The sequence below is a fragment of the Chionomys nivalis genome, chromosome 18, assembly GCF_950005125.1.
Source record: "Chionomys nivalis chromosome 18, mChiNiv1.1, whole genome shotgun sequence".
NCBI classification, from domain to species: domain Eukaryota; kingdom Metazoa; phylum Chordata; class Mammalia; order Rodentia; family Cricetidae; genus Chionomys; species Chionomys nivalis.
Genome location: NC_080103.1, coordinates 8,999,674 through 9,013,265, shown reverse-complemented (window position 1 = coordinate 9,013,265; position 13,592 = coordinate 8,999,674). Strand labels below are relative to the sequence as shown.

Below are 13,592 nucleotides of genomic sequence, written 5' to 3'. Positions count from 1 at the left end.
GGAGTCTACTTCAGGCCTTCTGCATGCAGAAACTGGCAGTGGCTGAGGACTCGACCCCTCCTCCATGACAGGGCTGTGAGGAGGACTCGACCCCTCCTCCTCCACGACAGTGCTCTGAGGAGGACTCGACCCTTCCTCCTCCATGACAGTGCTCTGAGGAGGACTCGACCCCTCCTCCTCCACGACAGTGCTCTGAGGAGGACTCGACCCCTCCTCCTCCACGACAGTGCTCTGAGGACAGGCTCAGCATTTTATTTCTTGGGGCTTCAAGAGCTCATTTAGGAACAGCACAGTGACAACAAGCAACAGTCGTGAGATGCTACTCAGTAGATCTCACTAGTCTCGATGTGGCCTTGGAGAGCAGGGGCCAAGCGAGCAGAGTGAGGCCAGGCTCCTCAAGGGGGACTCAGAACAAAGAGGAGGAGCTTTGGGGCGAGCCTTCAGATCCAGATGTCAGAACTGCAGTCACCCCCTGGGTACCGAAGCTCATGAGCCAGTGCTGGACCAAGGGGCTCCTTCCCGAAGTCCACCAGAAAGTTGGGGTTCAACTTGAGCCCTCCATTTACAGTGTCTACATCAATCTGCAGCATCACGGAGCCTTCCCTGGAAGACGAAGAACGGGTGAGAGGTGGTAAGTGACCAGCACCCCCACCCCAAGATTTGGTGAGGATAAATGGGTTCCTGGGATGGGCAGGGCCCACATGGGCCGTCTATCTGTAGGGCACAGGTGGAGTTCCTGAGTTGTCTTCAGAGCCCACGCGATCCTTCTGGAGGCCTGGTGGAGAGGTGATCCTGGACACTGCTGCTCACCTGATAAGGTCAGGGTAAAACTGCTTGTCCCAGGCGCTGTACAGCGACGAGGTGACGTAAAGACGCTTCCCATCCAAGCTGAGCTGGATCATCTGAGGGCCTCCAGGAATGCGTTTTCCCTTGGGGAAACAAGAGGGCAGACTCCAAGTGACACACAGACTGACTAAGGGGTTGGCACACGGCCTGGATCCCAGAGCTTCCCCAAGGATCTGAGGGGCCAGTGAGGCCAGGGCGATGTTCTCACCTTGACCACTAGGGGCTCCGGCTGACACTTTAACTCTTGGTCCTCCAGCACCTCCACAGGGCCTCCTTTAACAATGCTGCCCCCAAGGAAGATCTGGGTTCAGGGGTGCAGGGGACAAAGGGGGACAACAGCGAGAGATACAGTGACGATTGATGTCCATTATCACCTCTCTGGGTGTGGGAGTCAGCGAGGACACACACGCCCTGGAGTGTGTGTCTGCGGGGCATTTCAGAGTTTTAATCAGGAGGGAAGATGCACCCTGAGCAGCAGAGGGTCAGATTCCAGAGCAAATGGAAAGGGGAAGACAAGCTGAGTCCCAGCATCCAACTCTGCCTCCTGTGACCGCACATGTAATGTGACCAGCTGCCTCCTGCTCTGCCGCCACACCTCCCGCCTACCATGGACTCTGCCCCTGCTCAAAGCCTGAGCTGGGATAAACCTTTCCTCCTTTGTTTCTGTGGGGTATTTTGTCACAAGGTGTGGACATTACAGAAGAGCTATTCTCCTTGATTAGAATTTGTGTGTGTGTGTGTGTGTGTGTGTGTGTGTGATAGCATCTCACCATGGAACTCTGGCTGGCCTGAAACTCACTATGTAGACCAGGCTGGCCTCAAACTCAAATCCACTTCCCTCTGTCTCAAAGGTGTGCTTCTCCACACCTGGCTAGCACCCCTTTAGTTTCAGACTCTTTCCCTGTGCTCAGCCAGGACTCCACAGTCCTGAGCCAGTACCTTGGCTCACATTTTTGCTTTTCCTGCTCCTCCCTTTTCAGCCCTGAAAACCTTCCCCTCCTCTCCACCTTGCCCAGACTCTTCCTCCACCAGTGCCCCTACCTGCCCAGCAAGGCGGGGCTTCTGTGGGTTGGAGATGTCATACTGTCGAATGTCCCCGTGCAGCCAGTTGCTGAAGTAGAGGAAGCGGTCATCCAGGGACAGCAGGATGTCGGTGATCAAACCTAAGGCGTGGGTTGAGGGCTTTAAGGAGTCTCCCCAGGCCAGGACCCCACCTGCTGACCCCACCCTCTCCCGGAACTCACCTGGCATTTCGGGCAGCAGCCAGCCCTTCACTTTCTTGGAGGGCACCTGGATCACCTTCTCCACGGACCAGGTGCCTCCCTATATTGGGGAAGGGAGGCAGGAAGTGGGCTGAGAACTGGGGACAGGGAGAGAGCAGACACTGGGCCTGTGGCTAGGGTCTCCTTCCCTGCAAGCCGCTAAGGCAAGGAGCATGACTGCTTTACCATGGCCCCGCCATTGCTCGTCAGAGCGGCTCACAGAGATGCTCACTATGTGCATTTTTTTTTGTTTTGCTTTTTGAGACAGTTTCATGTTGTTCACACTGGCCTCAAACTCCTGTTCCCTCGCCCTCCACTTTCTAAGTGCTGGGGTCATGTGTGTGCCACAGGGATGGGCACACAGGTTTTGAATGAATGTATCCCTATGTCCACTTACGCTTCAAGCGCCCCCACCAAAAGTCATGCTGAAATGCAGTTACCATTGTGAGGAATATGAGGTGGGACCTTGACTGGTTTTGAGGCAGAGGTCTCACTGTGTAGAAGAGGCTGGCCTTGAACCTGCAATCTTGGGACCTTGACTGGGTTTTGAGGCAGAGGTCTCACTGTGTAGAAGAGGCTGGCCTTGAACCTGCAATCTTGGGACCTTGACTGGGTTTTGAGGCAGAGGTCTCACTGTGTAGAAGAGGCTGGCCTTGAACCTGCAATCTTGGGACCTTGACTGGGTTTTGAGGCAGAGGTCTCACTGTGTAGAAGAGGCTGGCCTTGAACCTGCAATCTTGGGACCTTGACTGGGTTTTGAGGCAGAGGTCTCACTGTGTAGAAGAGGCTGGCCTTGAACCTGCAATCTTGGGACCTTGACTGGGTTTTGAGGCAGAGGTCTCACTGTGTAGAAGAGGCTGGCCTTGAACCTGCAATCTTGGGACCTTGACTGGGTTTGAGGCAGAGGTCTCACTGTGTAGAAGAGGCTGGCCTTGAACCTGCAATCTTGGGACCTTGACTGGGTTTGAGGCAGAGGTCTCACTGTGTAGAAGAGGCTGGCCTTGAACCTGCAATCTTGGGACCTTGACTGGGTTTTGAGGCAGAGGTCTCACTGTGTAGAAGAGGCTGGCCTTGAACCTGCAATCTTGGGACCTTGACTGGGTTTGAGGCAGAGGTCTCACTGTGTAGAAGAGGCTGGCCTTAAACCTGCAATCTTGGGACCTTGACTGGGTTTTGAGGCAGAGGTCTCACTGTGTAGAAGAGGCTGGCCTTGAACCTGCAATCTTGGGACCTTGACTGGTTTTGAGGCAGAGGTCTCACTGTGTAGAAGAGGCTGGCCTTGAACCTGCAATCTTGGGACCTTGACTGGGTTTGAGGCAGAGGTCTCACTGTGTAGAAGAGGCTGGCCTTGAACCTGCAATCTTGGGACCTTGACTGGTTTGAGGCAGAGGTCTCACTGTGTAGAAGAGGCTGGCCTTGAACCTGCAATCTTGGGACCTTGACTGGTTTGAGGCAGAGGTCTCACTGTGTAGAAGAGGCTGGCCTTGAACCTGCAATCTTGGGATCTTGACTGGTTTTGAGGCAGAGGTCTCACTGTGTAGAAGAGGCTGGCCTTGAACCTGCAATCTTGGGACCTTGACTGGGTTTGAGGCAGAGGTCTCACTGTGTAGAAGAGGCTGGCCTTGAACCTGCAATCTTGGGACCTTGACTGGGTTTGAGGCAGAGGTCTCACTGTGTAGAAGAGGCTGGCCTTGAACCTGCAATCTTGGGACCTTGACTGGGTTTGAGGCAGAGGTCTCACTGTGTAGAAGAGGCTGGCCTTGAACCTGCAATCTTCCTGCCACCACATCCCAAGTGCTGGGGCTACAGGTGTGAGCCATTCTGAATGGCCGGGTGGGACCTTTTAGTATTGTTTATTGCTTTTATTTAGCTTTTATTTTGTCCTGAGGAGACGTGTGTGTGTGTGTGTGTGTGTGTGTGTGTGTGTGTGTATGGCGGGGTGTCTGGGGAGAGGTCCAGATGAGACTCTTTTGTGTGTGTGTGTGTGTGTGTGTGTGTGTGTGTGTGGTGGAGTATTTGGGAGGAGGTCCTGAGGAGACACTTGTGGGGGGCGCAGAGTCTCAGTCTTACCTCATTCTTGTAGAAGCGCTGGATGTTGGAGCTGAGAGTGCAGCCTACAAAGCCCTGGGCGGCATCCGGGTCATGCAGGAAGCGGACCTCCAGGGGGATGAGCCCATCCTTCATTTTTAGGGTCTGGACAACCTCACGACGCTGCCAGTCCCACACATGTAAGTGGCTCCCATACAACCCTGAGATGGGAGGGGACAGGGACCAGAGGCTGGGCTCAGTCAGGATACAAGGGCACAGATGCAGGCAGGGCACCGACTAGGATGGAGAGCTGGAAATGGGCACCGAGGATGCTTGAGCCGGGTGAGCACTCCGCACCTGGCAGGACTTAGCCTGTTAGGAGTTGGTCCTGGTGCAGGGTAGAGACCTGAAATCTGGTGGGGGGTGGGTGAGCCAATGCTCCTGCCAGATGAAAGGTTATTCTCACCGGCCTCCACGTGAGCAGGGTTAAAACCATCTTTGAAGACGTTGGGAGCTGCCCACTCAGAGCTGATCATGACGTTGTGTCGTGGTTGGTACCAGAAGTCATAACCCATAGGAGCAGCCCCTCCAGGCTTCTCCCACGTGCCTTTCACCTCGAAGGTCTCCCCATCAAGCAGCACAAAACCCCCTGAGCAGAGAAAAAAGGGGGAAGGGGACTTAGGTGGAGACGGTGAGCCACTGCTGTCTTTCCACCCAGCTGGCCAGGTCCTTGAGTTCAGATTGCCCGTGTGTCTGTTTCAGAGATGGCGGGTGTGAGGTAGGGCCCCTTACTCTGTGCTCTCCCTCTTAGCAACGTTTCCTTCTCTTAGAACTCTGGGGAAATGTCCTCCCCCTGAACAGAGAGCTCTGGGACTTGGCCTCTTAAGCATCATTTGCCCAGGCTGCCACAGCTCCCGTGGTATTCTCCCCACAGGCTAAGCTTCCTTGTGCGGGTAAGAATCCCAGGCAGCCACAGGTGGAGCTCCAGTCATGGAAGCCAGCTGTCCTTATGGGCTCAATACTTTTTCTCCCTCCCTTCCTCCTCTCCTATTCTCTCTTCTCTCTTTTGTGACACAGGGTTTCTCTGTGGAGCCATGGTTGTCCTAGAACTCACTCTATAGACCAGGCTGACCTTAAACTCATAGAGATCCTCCTGCCTCTGCATTCCAAGTTCTGGGTTCAAAAGTGTACATCACTGTGTTCAGAAAAATGTTTCTAAAAGTTCACACACACACACACACACACACTCATCAAGCCAAGGGCTGTGAAGTTTGCTCACGAATTCACAAAGGCAGACATTACACGATGTACTTTCTAGGTCTGTGTGTGTGTTCATATCTTCATGGCCGACTCCTGACTATGCCTTCTAGCAAACTCGGCAGTCACAGCTCATCTTGTGTGAGTGTCTGTGTGTTGTGAGTGTAAGTGTGTGCATGTGTTATTGTACTGGGGGTTGAACCTGAGACTTCAATGGTAGGCAAATGCTCTATCACTGGGGTGTGTCTCCAGCTTTTTATTTGTATTTTGAGACAGGTCTTGCTAAGAATCCCAGGCATGCCTTGAACTTGTGATCTTTCTGTCACAGCCTAAAGTATCTGGAATTATCTCCTGCACCAGCAGACCCAGCTGAGCCTCTTCCCTGTAGGAATAGTCGAGACAACTGAAGTCACTTGCTGACGTTTCAGACACTGGGTGGGACTCAGCCAGCCAGTTCTCCCTGGCCCCTCACTCCATTGCTCCCCGGGCTTTGGACCTGCTCCTACACAGCCGGATGTTCCCCACGCCTCTTATCTGCTGAGTTCTTGCCAAGTCCACAGTGCCAGCAGGTACCTTTAGCATTACCCTGGGGGTCCCCCAAGGTGCTGATCATCACCTCTCCACTGGCCAGGCAGTGGCTGGTGTGCAGATTGCCCACGTTGCACTTGGAGTGGATTTCACTGGGTTCAATGACCTGGAGAAGGTGGGGAGTGGGGTCTGACTTTACAGAGCCAGGAGTCTCCACCCCCTCCTCCCATTCTCCCTGCTTTGTCTGTGAACCCTGTCTTCTTTTCCTCTCCCTGAGGGAGGACAGCAGGGATTCAATCTGGTAACTCAGAGAGCAGCAACAGAAAGGCAGGGAAGCCATCACTAAATCCTCAGTCAGAGCTTCAACCTTCCCCATCTCTCTTGAAGGCACTCCCAGCACCCGGGGCCTCTCCCATGCCAGTGTTGGCTCTGCATCCTCAGCAGCCAGCTGTGAGCATCTGGTGCAGATGGCTTGTCCAATGCAGTGTTGAGAGGAAGGCCTGGAGCTCCTGCCTGAGGAAGCCATGAGCTCTGGGCTGGGTGGGGGAAGACGGGTCTCTCCTCTCGCTCAAAAAGAAGCCTTGTCTTCTGGTACCCAGCCCACACTGCTGGACGGTGCCAGCCCAGCAGGCTCAGGTAACTTCTGAGGTTTCCCCTCCCTGCTGCTGACCAGACCCTGTATAAGAGCTGGAGGCAGCTGGTCCAGAGACTGGTGGGCCAGCAGGTGCAAGGGTCTCCAGCACAAGGACGGAGGACTTGCCTTGTGCAACTTCGGGGCACGAGGGTCAGAGCCCACGTCCACCACGTAGACGCGGGAGGAGATGAGACTGGGCAGCATGAGCTTGGTGCGTGCCTTGGTGCTGTCCCCAAAGCAGCTACTGCAAGTGTTCCATCCCGAGTGGTGCAGCTCATCCTTCAGGTAGGGCATGGGCAGCCTGTGGATGACCTGGGTGCAGAGGGGCAGGAAGTGCTGCTTACCCAGGCTGGGCCTCTCTAGACTCCCTTGGGCTTGGAGCCCAGCACAGGCCGGGTTCTAGCTCAGCGCCCTGGGCAGTGAAGAGCTTCCAATGCCATTCATTCCAAGGGGCCAAAGAAGGGTGGAGTTAGGGAACCAGAGCTGTGCTGGGAGTCTTAGGGGAGCCAGCCGGCCATACCTCACCTCACCTGACTATAATGGGGAGACTTTGGGTCAACATCCACAGTGGCCAAATAATCTGGGGCCTCGATGCCTGTGTTTCGGTAAATACAGGGCACATAGACAATCTCCTCCCGGGGTCCTGGGGAGTAGAGAACTGGTTATGGTAATGAGCTGGGCGGAGGCAGTCCAGGTGAACTATAGGGCTAAGGCTAGGCCTGAAGTCCTCAACTCTACCATGGGGTCAGCAGAGGATGCTGGCTCGCAGATGTACAGTTACCTTTCATGGCCTCGAGAGGGGTAGCGTAGCCTGGGCCGCACTTTCCGCATTTTGTGGCTGTGGAAACAATGGGAGTGTGTTAGCTGGAGCTGCTCTGGAGCGTTGCAGTCTCCCTCTCTCCAGCTGTGACACACACCTGGCAGCCTCACCACGTCGGCCTTTCCAGTCCCACCCCCAGCTCTGATGGGTGTGAAGCTGTGGTGGGTGAGTGGAGTCACATGACTGGAACAGACACTCCCGCAGGGGTGGCAAGCCTTTGGACAGAGGCTGTGTTCCTAAGAGTTATGACATGGACTTCCATTCCGTCTCAGCCCACCTGGCTGGTCATAGGAACGTGGACAAATTATCTAACTCAGAAGCCGGGCGGTGGTGGCGCAGGCCTTTAATCCCAGCACTCGGGAGGCAGAGGCAGGCGGATCTCTGGGAGTTCGAGGCCAGCCTGGACTACAAGAGCTAGTTCCAGGACAGGAACCAAAAAGCTACAGAGAAACCCTGTCTCGAAAATCAAAAAAAAAAAAAAAAAATTATCTCACTCAGTTTCAATTCATCTGTGAAAAGCAGGTAATGAGAGGCACAGTTGGCTGGGCGTTGTGACCACATCTATAGGGGCAAAAGCAGGAGGGAGAGGAGTTCAAGACTAGCCTTGATATGCAGCAGAAATCTGAGTAGGGGTGCATGCCCTTAACCCCAGCACTGGGGAGGCAGAGGCAGGCAGATGTCTTTGAGTTCGAGGCCAGCCTGGTCTACCTAGTTTTGGGACAGCAGGGACACACAGAGACCCTTTCTCAAAACAACACACGAGAAGAACTGACTAGGGCAGCTCTAGAAGCAGTGGCTCAACGGTTCAGTCCCCACCAGGCCACCCACAACCCCCAGAAGTTCAGCTCAGGGAGGCCAGATGCCTCTACCCTGTGGGCGACTTTACTCAACAGCAGCCCACAACAGAGAACCAGCTGTGTGTCCTTTGGTACTGGCCTAGCCACCACAGCTGAAGGGAGAGGCCCTCCTGACCCTCTAGTCACCACATTCAGGATTCTAGGCTGAGAGCCTGGGTCAGACCTTGGAGGTCAGGAACAGGGAAGGGGCTGATGCAGATGGAAAGAAATCCTGGCATGGAGTTCACAAGAACTGGGCTCTCCCTCCTGCCCTGACATAGGGCCTCAAGCAGAGGCAGGCGAGGGTTGGAGAGATGGCTCAGTGGTTAAGGCAATGGCTGCTCCTAGAGAACCCAGATTTGAGTACAGCACCCACGTGGTGCCTAAGGACTGTAACTGCAGCTCCAGGGCGTCTGCACCCTCTCTGGCCTCCTGGGCATACGGCATACATCGATGCCAGCCACACATCCAGACACACAACATCAACACTAAGAAAACAGTCAGAAAGCAGTCAAGTCCAGAGCAAAGCCTGCTGCTGCCTGGGAGCCCCACATCTGGAGAGCACAGGAGGTGGGGAGGCAGCGACAGCACCGTAGAATCCAGAAACCGGGCTTCATCTGGAAATTCTTGCCACGTAGCTCAGGTCAGCCTCCAACTCACCAAGATCCTTCGGCCTCAGCCCCCTGAGTACTGGGAGACGGGCATGAGCCACCACCCATCTTTGGGGCAGGTGAAGAGAATCAATAAAAAGCATATTTGAAGCCCAGCACTCCTGAGGCAGAGGCAGGAAGATTTCTCTGAGATCAAGGTCAGCCTGATCTACATAACGAATCCCACAGTCAAAAAACCACAACACAAACAAAACCCCAACAAAACAACAACAATAATAGGGGAACTCGTTTGGGGACTGGACAGGTGGCTCAGGGGTTATGAGCATTTGCTGTTCTTGCAGAGGACGAGGATATGGTTCTTAGCACCCACAGGGCACTCACAACTGTCTGCCACCTGGCCTCCATGGTCACGAGACACGCCTGTGCTGCACATATATACACATAGGCAAAAGCTCATAAAATAACATCTTTAAAAGAGGAAAGACGTAGAGGAGGTTTGCCCCGCTATCCCAGGGTTTGGCTCCAGGCTGCTAGGTTGTCTTTCTTTGTAGGGCATCCTCCAGTCCTAAGCATCTCCAGCAAGGTCTCTGGCATTTTGAGTTTGGGGAACTCAGGGAAAGTTCAAGTGGGTTTTCTCTGCCAGACTGGCCATTGGACTTTCTACTAACCCAGGGAGGGGGCAGCTGCAGGGGATCGCAGCGTTTCCTCCCAAACCCGAGCCTCAGCCTGACTGCAGGAGCTCACAGGCTAAAGGACAGAGCTATGGGACTTGGGAGGGGCTGAAGCAGGTCCTCGGTGGACTCCTGAGGCCACCCTGACCTCCCCACGCACTGGTGAAATGGAGCAGCTTGAGAGGTCTGGGCTGTGAGGCTGTTCTGTGCCTCCCCAGCAAGAGACAGACCCAGTGTCTGTTTACTAGGGTGACAGATATTGTCACAGAGATGTTGGGGCTCTTCCCAAGAATCCCCACTCCCAGTGGAGTTTCTCAGAAAGACGCTCCCCTGCCCCTGTCCCTTACTCTCTACCCCTGCTCCTGTCCACTGCCTCTGTCTCCTGCCCCTGCCACCTACCCCTGTCTGCTGCCCCCTCCCTGCCCTGCCCTCTACCCCCGTCTCTGCAGAGGCTGGGCAGGACTCCCAGACGACCACTTCTGCAGTTCCTCCCTGCTCCTTCCTCAGAACTTGAACTGGACTGAGAAGCATGAACGCCTGAGTTTGAGCTGCTTATGCGCGTGCCTGCAGGGTAGAGATGAGAGTCCAGTTCTTTCTTCACTGCCCTCTCCAGTTTTGAGTCATTTCCTGGAGGAAGAAGGACCCTCTAGTCTTGGGGTGAACTATCCATGGCTTTGAGAAGCCCCTTTTCTTACCCATGCTGTTGGCTGACACTCTGATCCTGCAGGATTCGCCAGGAATGGGCAGAGCTTGCCAGAGACCAGTGCTGGTGTTGGAGGCAGACTGCACAGGGAAGGGGCAAAGGGAGGGAATTTATGCAACCAATTGGGGGAGAGGTGGGGCAAGGGGAGGGACCTGGCTGCCGTCCACGGTAAACTATACAGGGCTGCTGGCCAGGATGCTATCAAGTGACCTAGCCGTTCAAGTTACAGTGTGTGTGTGGTGTATGAGTGTTGAGTGTGTCTCTGTGTGTGTGTGTGTGTGTACACTTAAATACATCCGTGCCATTAGTGGGTACTTATGTATGTATTAAGTTTGTGTGCCTGTGTAACATTCTCCTGTGGGTTCCCATGCATGTACCTTTATGTTGGTGTCTGTGTGGGTGTGAGTTGGTGTGTGCCTGTCTCTGGATGTGTACATGCTTGTGTATGTGTCCACGTGAGCAGATACCATGTGAGGGATGTGTTTATATGTCTGTGGTCACATGTTCCTGTGCTTTCAAATGCTCATCTATGTGTTTGGCCCTGTCTGTGGACATTTTGGGGTACCCAGGGCTGTGGACCTGTTTCTCTCTACTTCTACATCCAAGGCCAGCTTTCTCTTAAGATTTCCCTCTTTGTCCAGACATCCATGCTCCAAAAGGCACATTCTTGCTCACCCAGACCCCTTGCCCGTGTCTTTCCACAGCAGCTGCCCAACAGAGCCCAGGTGGGAGGGAGAGCCTAAGTTCCACTTTTCCCAGAACTGCTCCTGAGCCTTGAGCTTAGCTGCGGGAGAAAGCCTGGTGGCTGTTATAACCGCCAATTACCGTGGTAACCTCAGGAGGTGAAAGTGGGCTTCCTCCCACCAGTCTGAGGATGGGTCCTCTGGGGCTGGGTGCAGGGTCAGAAAGAGGTCACCAGATGCTGCTGTCCCCAACTGGCCTGTGACCGAAAACACTCTGGGACACTGCCTGTCGTGGGGTGGGTCTTCTTAGCTTGAAGTGTAAGCATCTGCTCAGGTAGTTAAGCCTGCGGCTGTGACATGCAAGAGACAGGAACCCACCACTGCTTGCTGAGAAATTTTTTTAAATATTTATTTATTTATTATGTATACAATATTCTGTCTGTGTGTATGTCTGCAGGCCAGAAGAGAGCACCAGACCTCATTACAGATGGTTGTGAGCCATGTGGTTGCCGGGAATTGAACTCAGGACCTTTGGAAGAGCAGGCAATGCTCTTAACCACTGAGCCATCTCTCCAGCCCTGCTGAGAAATTCTTAATGGCTCCTCAAATTAGCCTTGAGGCCTGACCCTGTTACCCCTTCTGGGACTGCCCTCCATCCTGGCAGGCTGCTGTCTGAAGGACTACAGCAGAGAGGTCCAAGTGGTGTCCACCATGGAACCAGGGGCTCAGTCTCTCTCTCCTCAGCATGAGCTCTCCACTCAGGGAAACCCCTGTCCACACACTTCAGGGAATCTGGTATCTGCAGAGGCCACTTTCATCTTAGAGGAAAGCCATGGGGTAAGGTGACATTTGGACTCGAGGTCACCAGCAGAGATAGCTGTAGGGACAGTTAGAAGGGAAGACAGCCTCTGTGGGGAGGGCTAGAGTGGAGGTGACAGAGGCCTTGTAAGCCATCTTTCACTTCTGAAGGAAGAAGCTAGAGCCCAACTGAATGGCCTGAGGGGAATTTCTCTGGACTAATTCACCTTCTATAGGTATGGAATATAAATCCATGGCATAGAAGGAAAGAGGCAGAGGAAGGAAGCGGGTTGGGTGGGGCAAATAGGTTCGGTGCACCCGTGCGCTGCTGTCTGTCCTTCGGGTTCCTAGCAGAAAGTTTATGTCCCCACCAAGAATGTCTCTCTGACATTCTAGCTGTGGCATTGTACAACTGTAATCCCAACAAGAAGTCAGAGTCCAGCCTGGTCTACATAATAAGTACCAGGCTAGACCTTCTGTGTCTTCAAGGCATAAGCTTACAAACCTGAACTTTCTAAAAGTTAATTTAAAAAGATTTAAGTAGGAGCTGGGGATATATAATTAAGTATTTGAGATCACTTGCTGCTGTTGCAGAGGAGGTTCGGTTCCCAGCACCTCACAATGGATGACTCACACCTCCTCTAACTCAAATATCAGTGATCCCAGTGCTCTCTTCTGGGCTCCACAGGAACATGGTGCACACATGTACACAAAATAAATACGGAAATATTTTTCAAAATGACTTAAGAGGGTGAAGAATATCAACAGAAACGTCACTCAACCCCTCTTGGCTCTCTGTCCTGTCATCTTCACCATTCACAACCAGACAGACAGACGGCAAAGCTGGCCTAGTGTGTGCACCTGCCCGGGGCTGCTTCCACACTTTTGCCAACTCTCTGCCCTCCACACTCCTCTGCGAGGCCTGCCTCTTCCTGAGGATTCTCTCACTTCCTCTTTACTCTCCAGGCTGGAGAGTAAACAGTTTTCCTGCTGCCAGCAGCAGGGGCTGTAGATCCCAGTAACTGCTTCTCAGGAGCCGAAGGGCTCTGTTCCCAATCTCTAGCCCAACCAGTCTGCTGGAGCAAGCAGTAGTCACGGCGAGTGGCAGTGTCTAGAGGTAGCCCAGATCTTCAAGACAGGGGATCTCCACCCTGGTCCTCTCAAGTCGATAATTCCAAGAGAGGCGCTGGGGTTTGTTTGTCCTTGAGTCTGTTTCGACAACAGTTCTTTTAGAGCCCTGCACTCTGACCTGGCTGCTCTTGGCAGTGTCTCCATGGCACCACTAACTTCTGCCTTCTGTTTCTCTTTGACCTCTTACTTGAGAGCTGAGGAGCTGTTTTAGGAGAAGCTGTTCCAGTCCAGGCAAGGGAGAGGCAGTCAAGGGAGAGAAGCCAGCTGCTAACAGAACTACCCCGGGCCTTGGGCTTCCGGACTTGGAATGGAACGACCTTTCCCAGGGCTGCAGGGCCTACTAATTTTGCTTCTCAGGAACTGAAAAGCTCCCTCCCCTGTCTGGTTGCCCTTCTGTAACCAGAACCAGACTGATTGAGTCTTCACAGCGAATGGTGGTGGCTAGGGGGTGCCCAAAGCTGATCTGTGTGCGGCCACCACGCCAGTGCCCGGTCCCACAGTGTTGTGCACGGAAGGCCAGGGGATGGGCCAGCATTTGTGTCTGTTGATTCTAACCCCAGGCCATGGCAGCTTTGGAGGATGCAGAGGGTATGCTTTGGCCCTGGGCTGGGAGAACAGGAAGTGAAGGCCCTGAGTTGGGGGCACTCTGCGGGAGGTCAGGCTGCTCTTGGTGCACCCCTTCTCACCCATCTTCAGCCAGATTCTTTGGGCCCATTAAACAGGTTTCAAGGCCTCTGAGGGCTGAGATGGGAAAATGTTGAAAAACAAAACCAAGTAAAACCCA

General features: G+C 53.8%; 1 protein-coding gene across 1 annotated transcript; it reads right to left on the bottom strand.

Annotated features, from left to right (window-relative positions):
- Positions 1–213: 213 nt before the first annotated feature.
- Positions 214–10,285, bottom strand: Selenbp1 (selenium binding protein 1). Its single transcript, XM_057794218.1, has 12 exons — positions 10,189–10,285; positions 7,337–7,393; positions 7,086–7,198; positions 6,682–6,867; positions 5,967–6,087; positions 4,603–4,785; positions 4,179–4,357; positions 2,091–2,169; positions 1,888–2,009; positions 1,055–1,147; positions 811–929; positions 214–603 (listed from the first exon to the last, which is right to left on the bottom strand). The coding sequence occupies exons 1-12, from the start codon at positions 10,190–10,192 to the stop codon at positions 441–443; spliced, it is 1,419 nt and encodes a 472-aa protein (XP_057650201.1). The 5' UTR covers positions 10,193–10,285; the 3' UTR covers positions 214–440.
- Between the last annotated feature and the right edge of the window lie 3,307 nt (positions 10,286–13,592).

Coding starts and splice junctions, on each gene's coding strand:
- Selenbp1 (XM_057794218.1), bottom strand. Junction 4,786..5,966: donor CCCCCAGGGTAATGCTAAAG/GTACCTGCTGGC, acceptor TTCTCTGCTCAG/GGGGTTTTGTGCTGCTTGAT. Junction 604..810: donor TTTTACCCTGACCTTATCAG/GTGAGCAGCAGT, acceptor TTCGTCTTCCAG/GGAAGGCTCCGTGATGCTGC.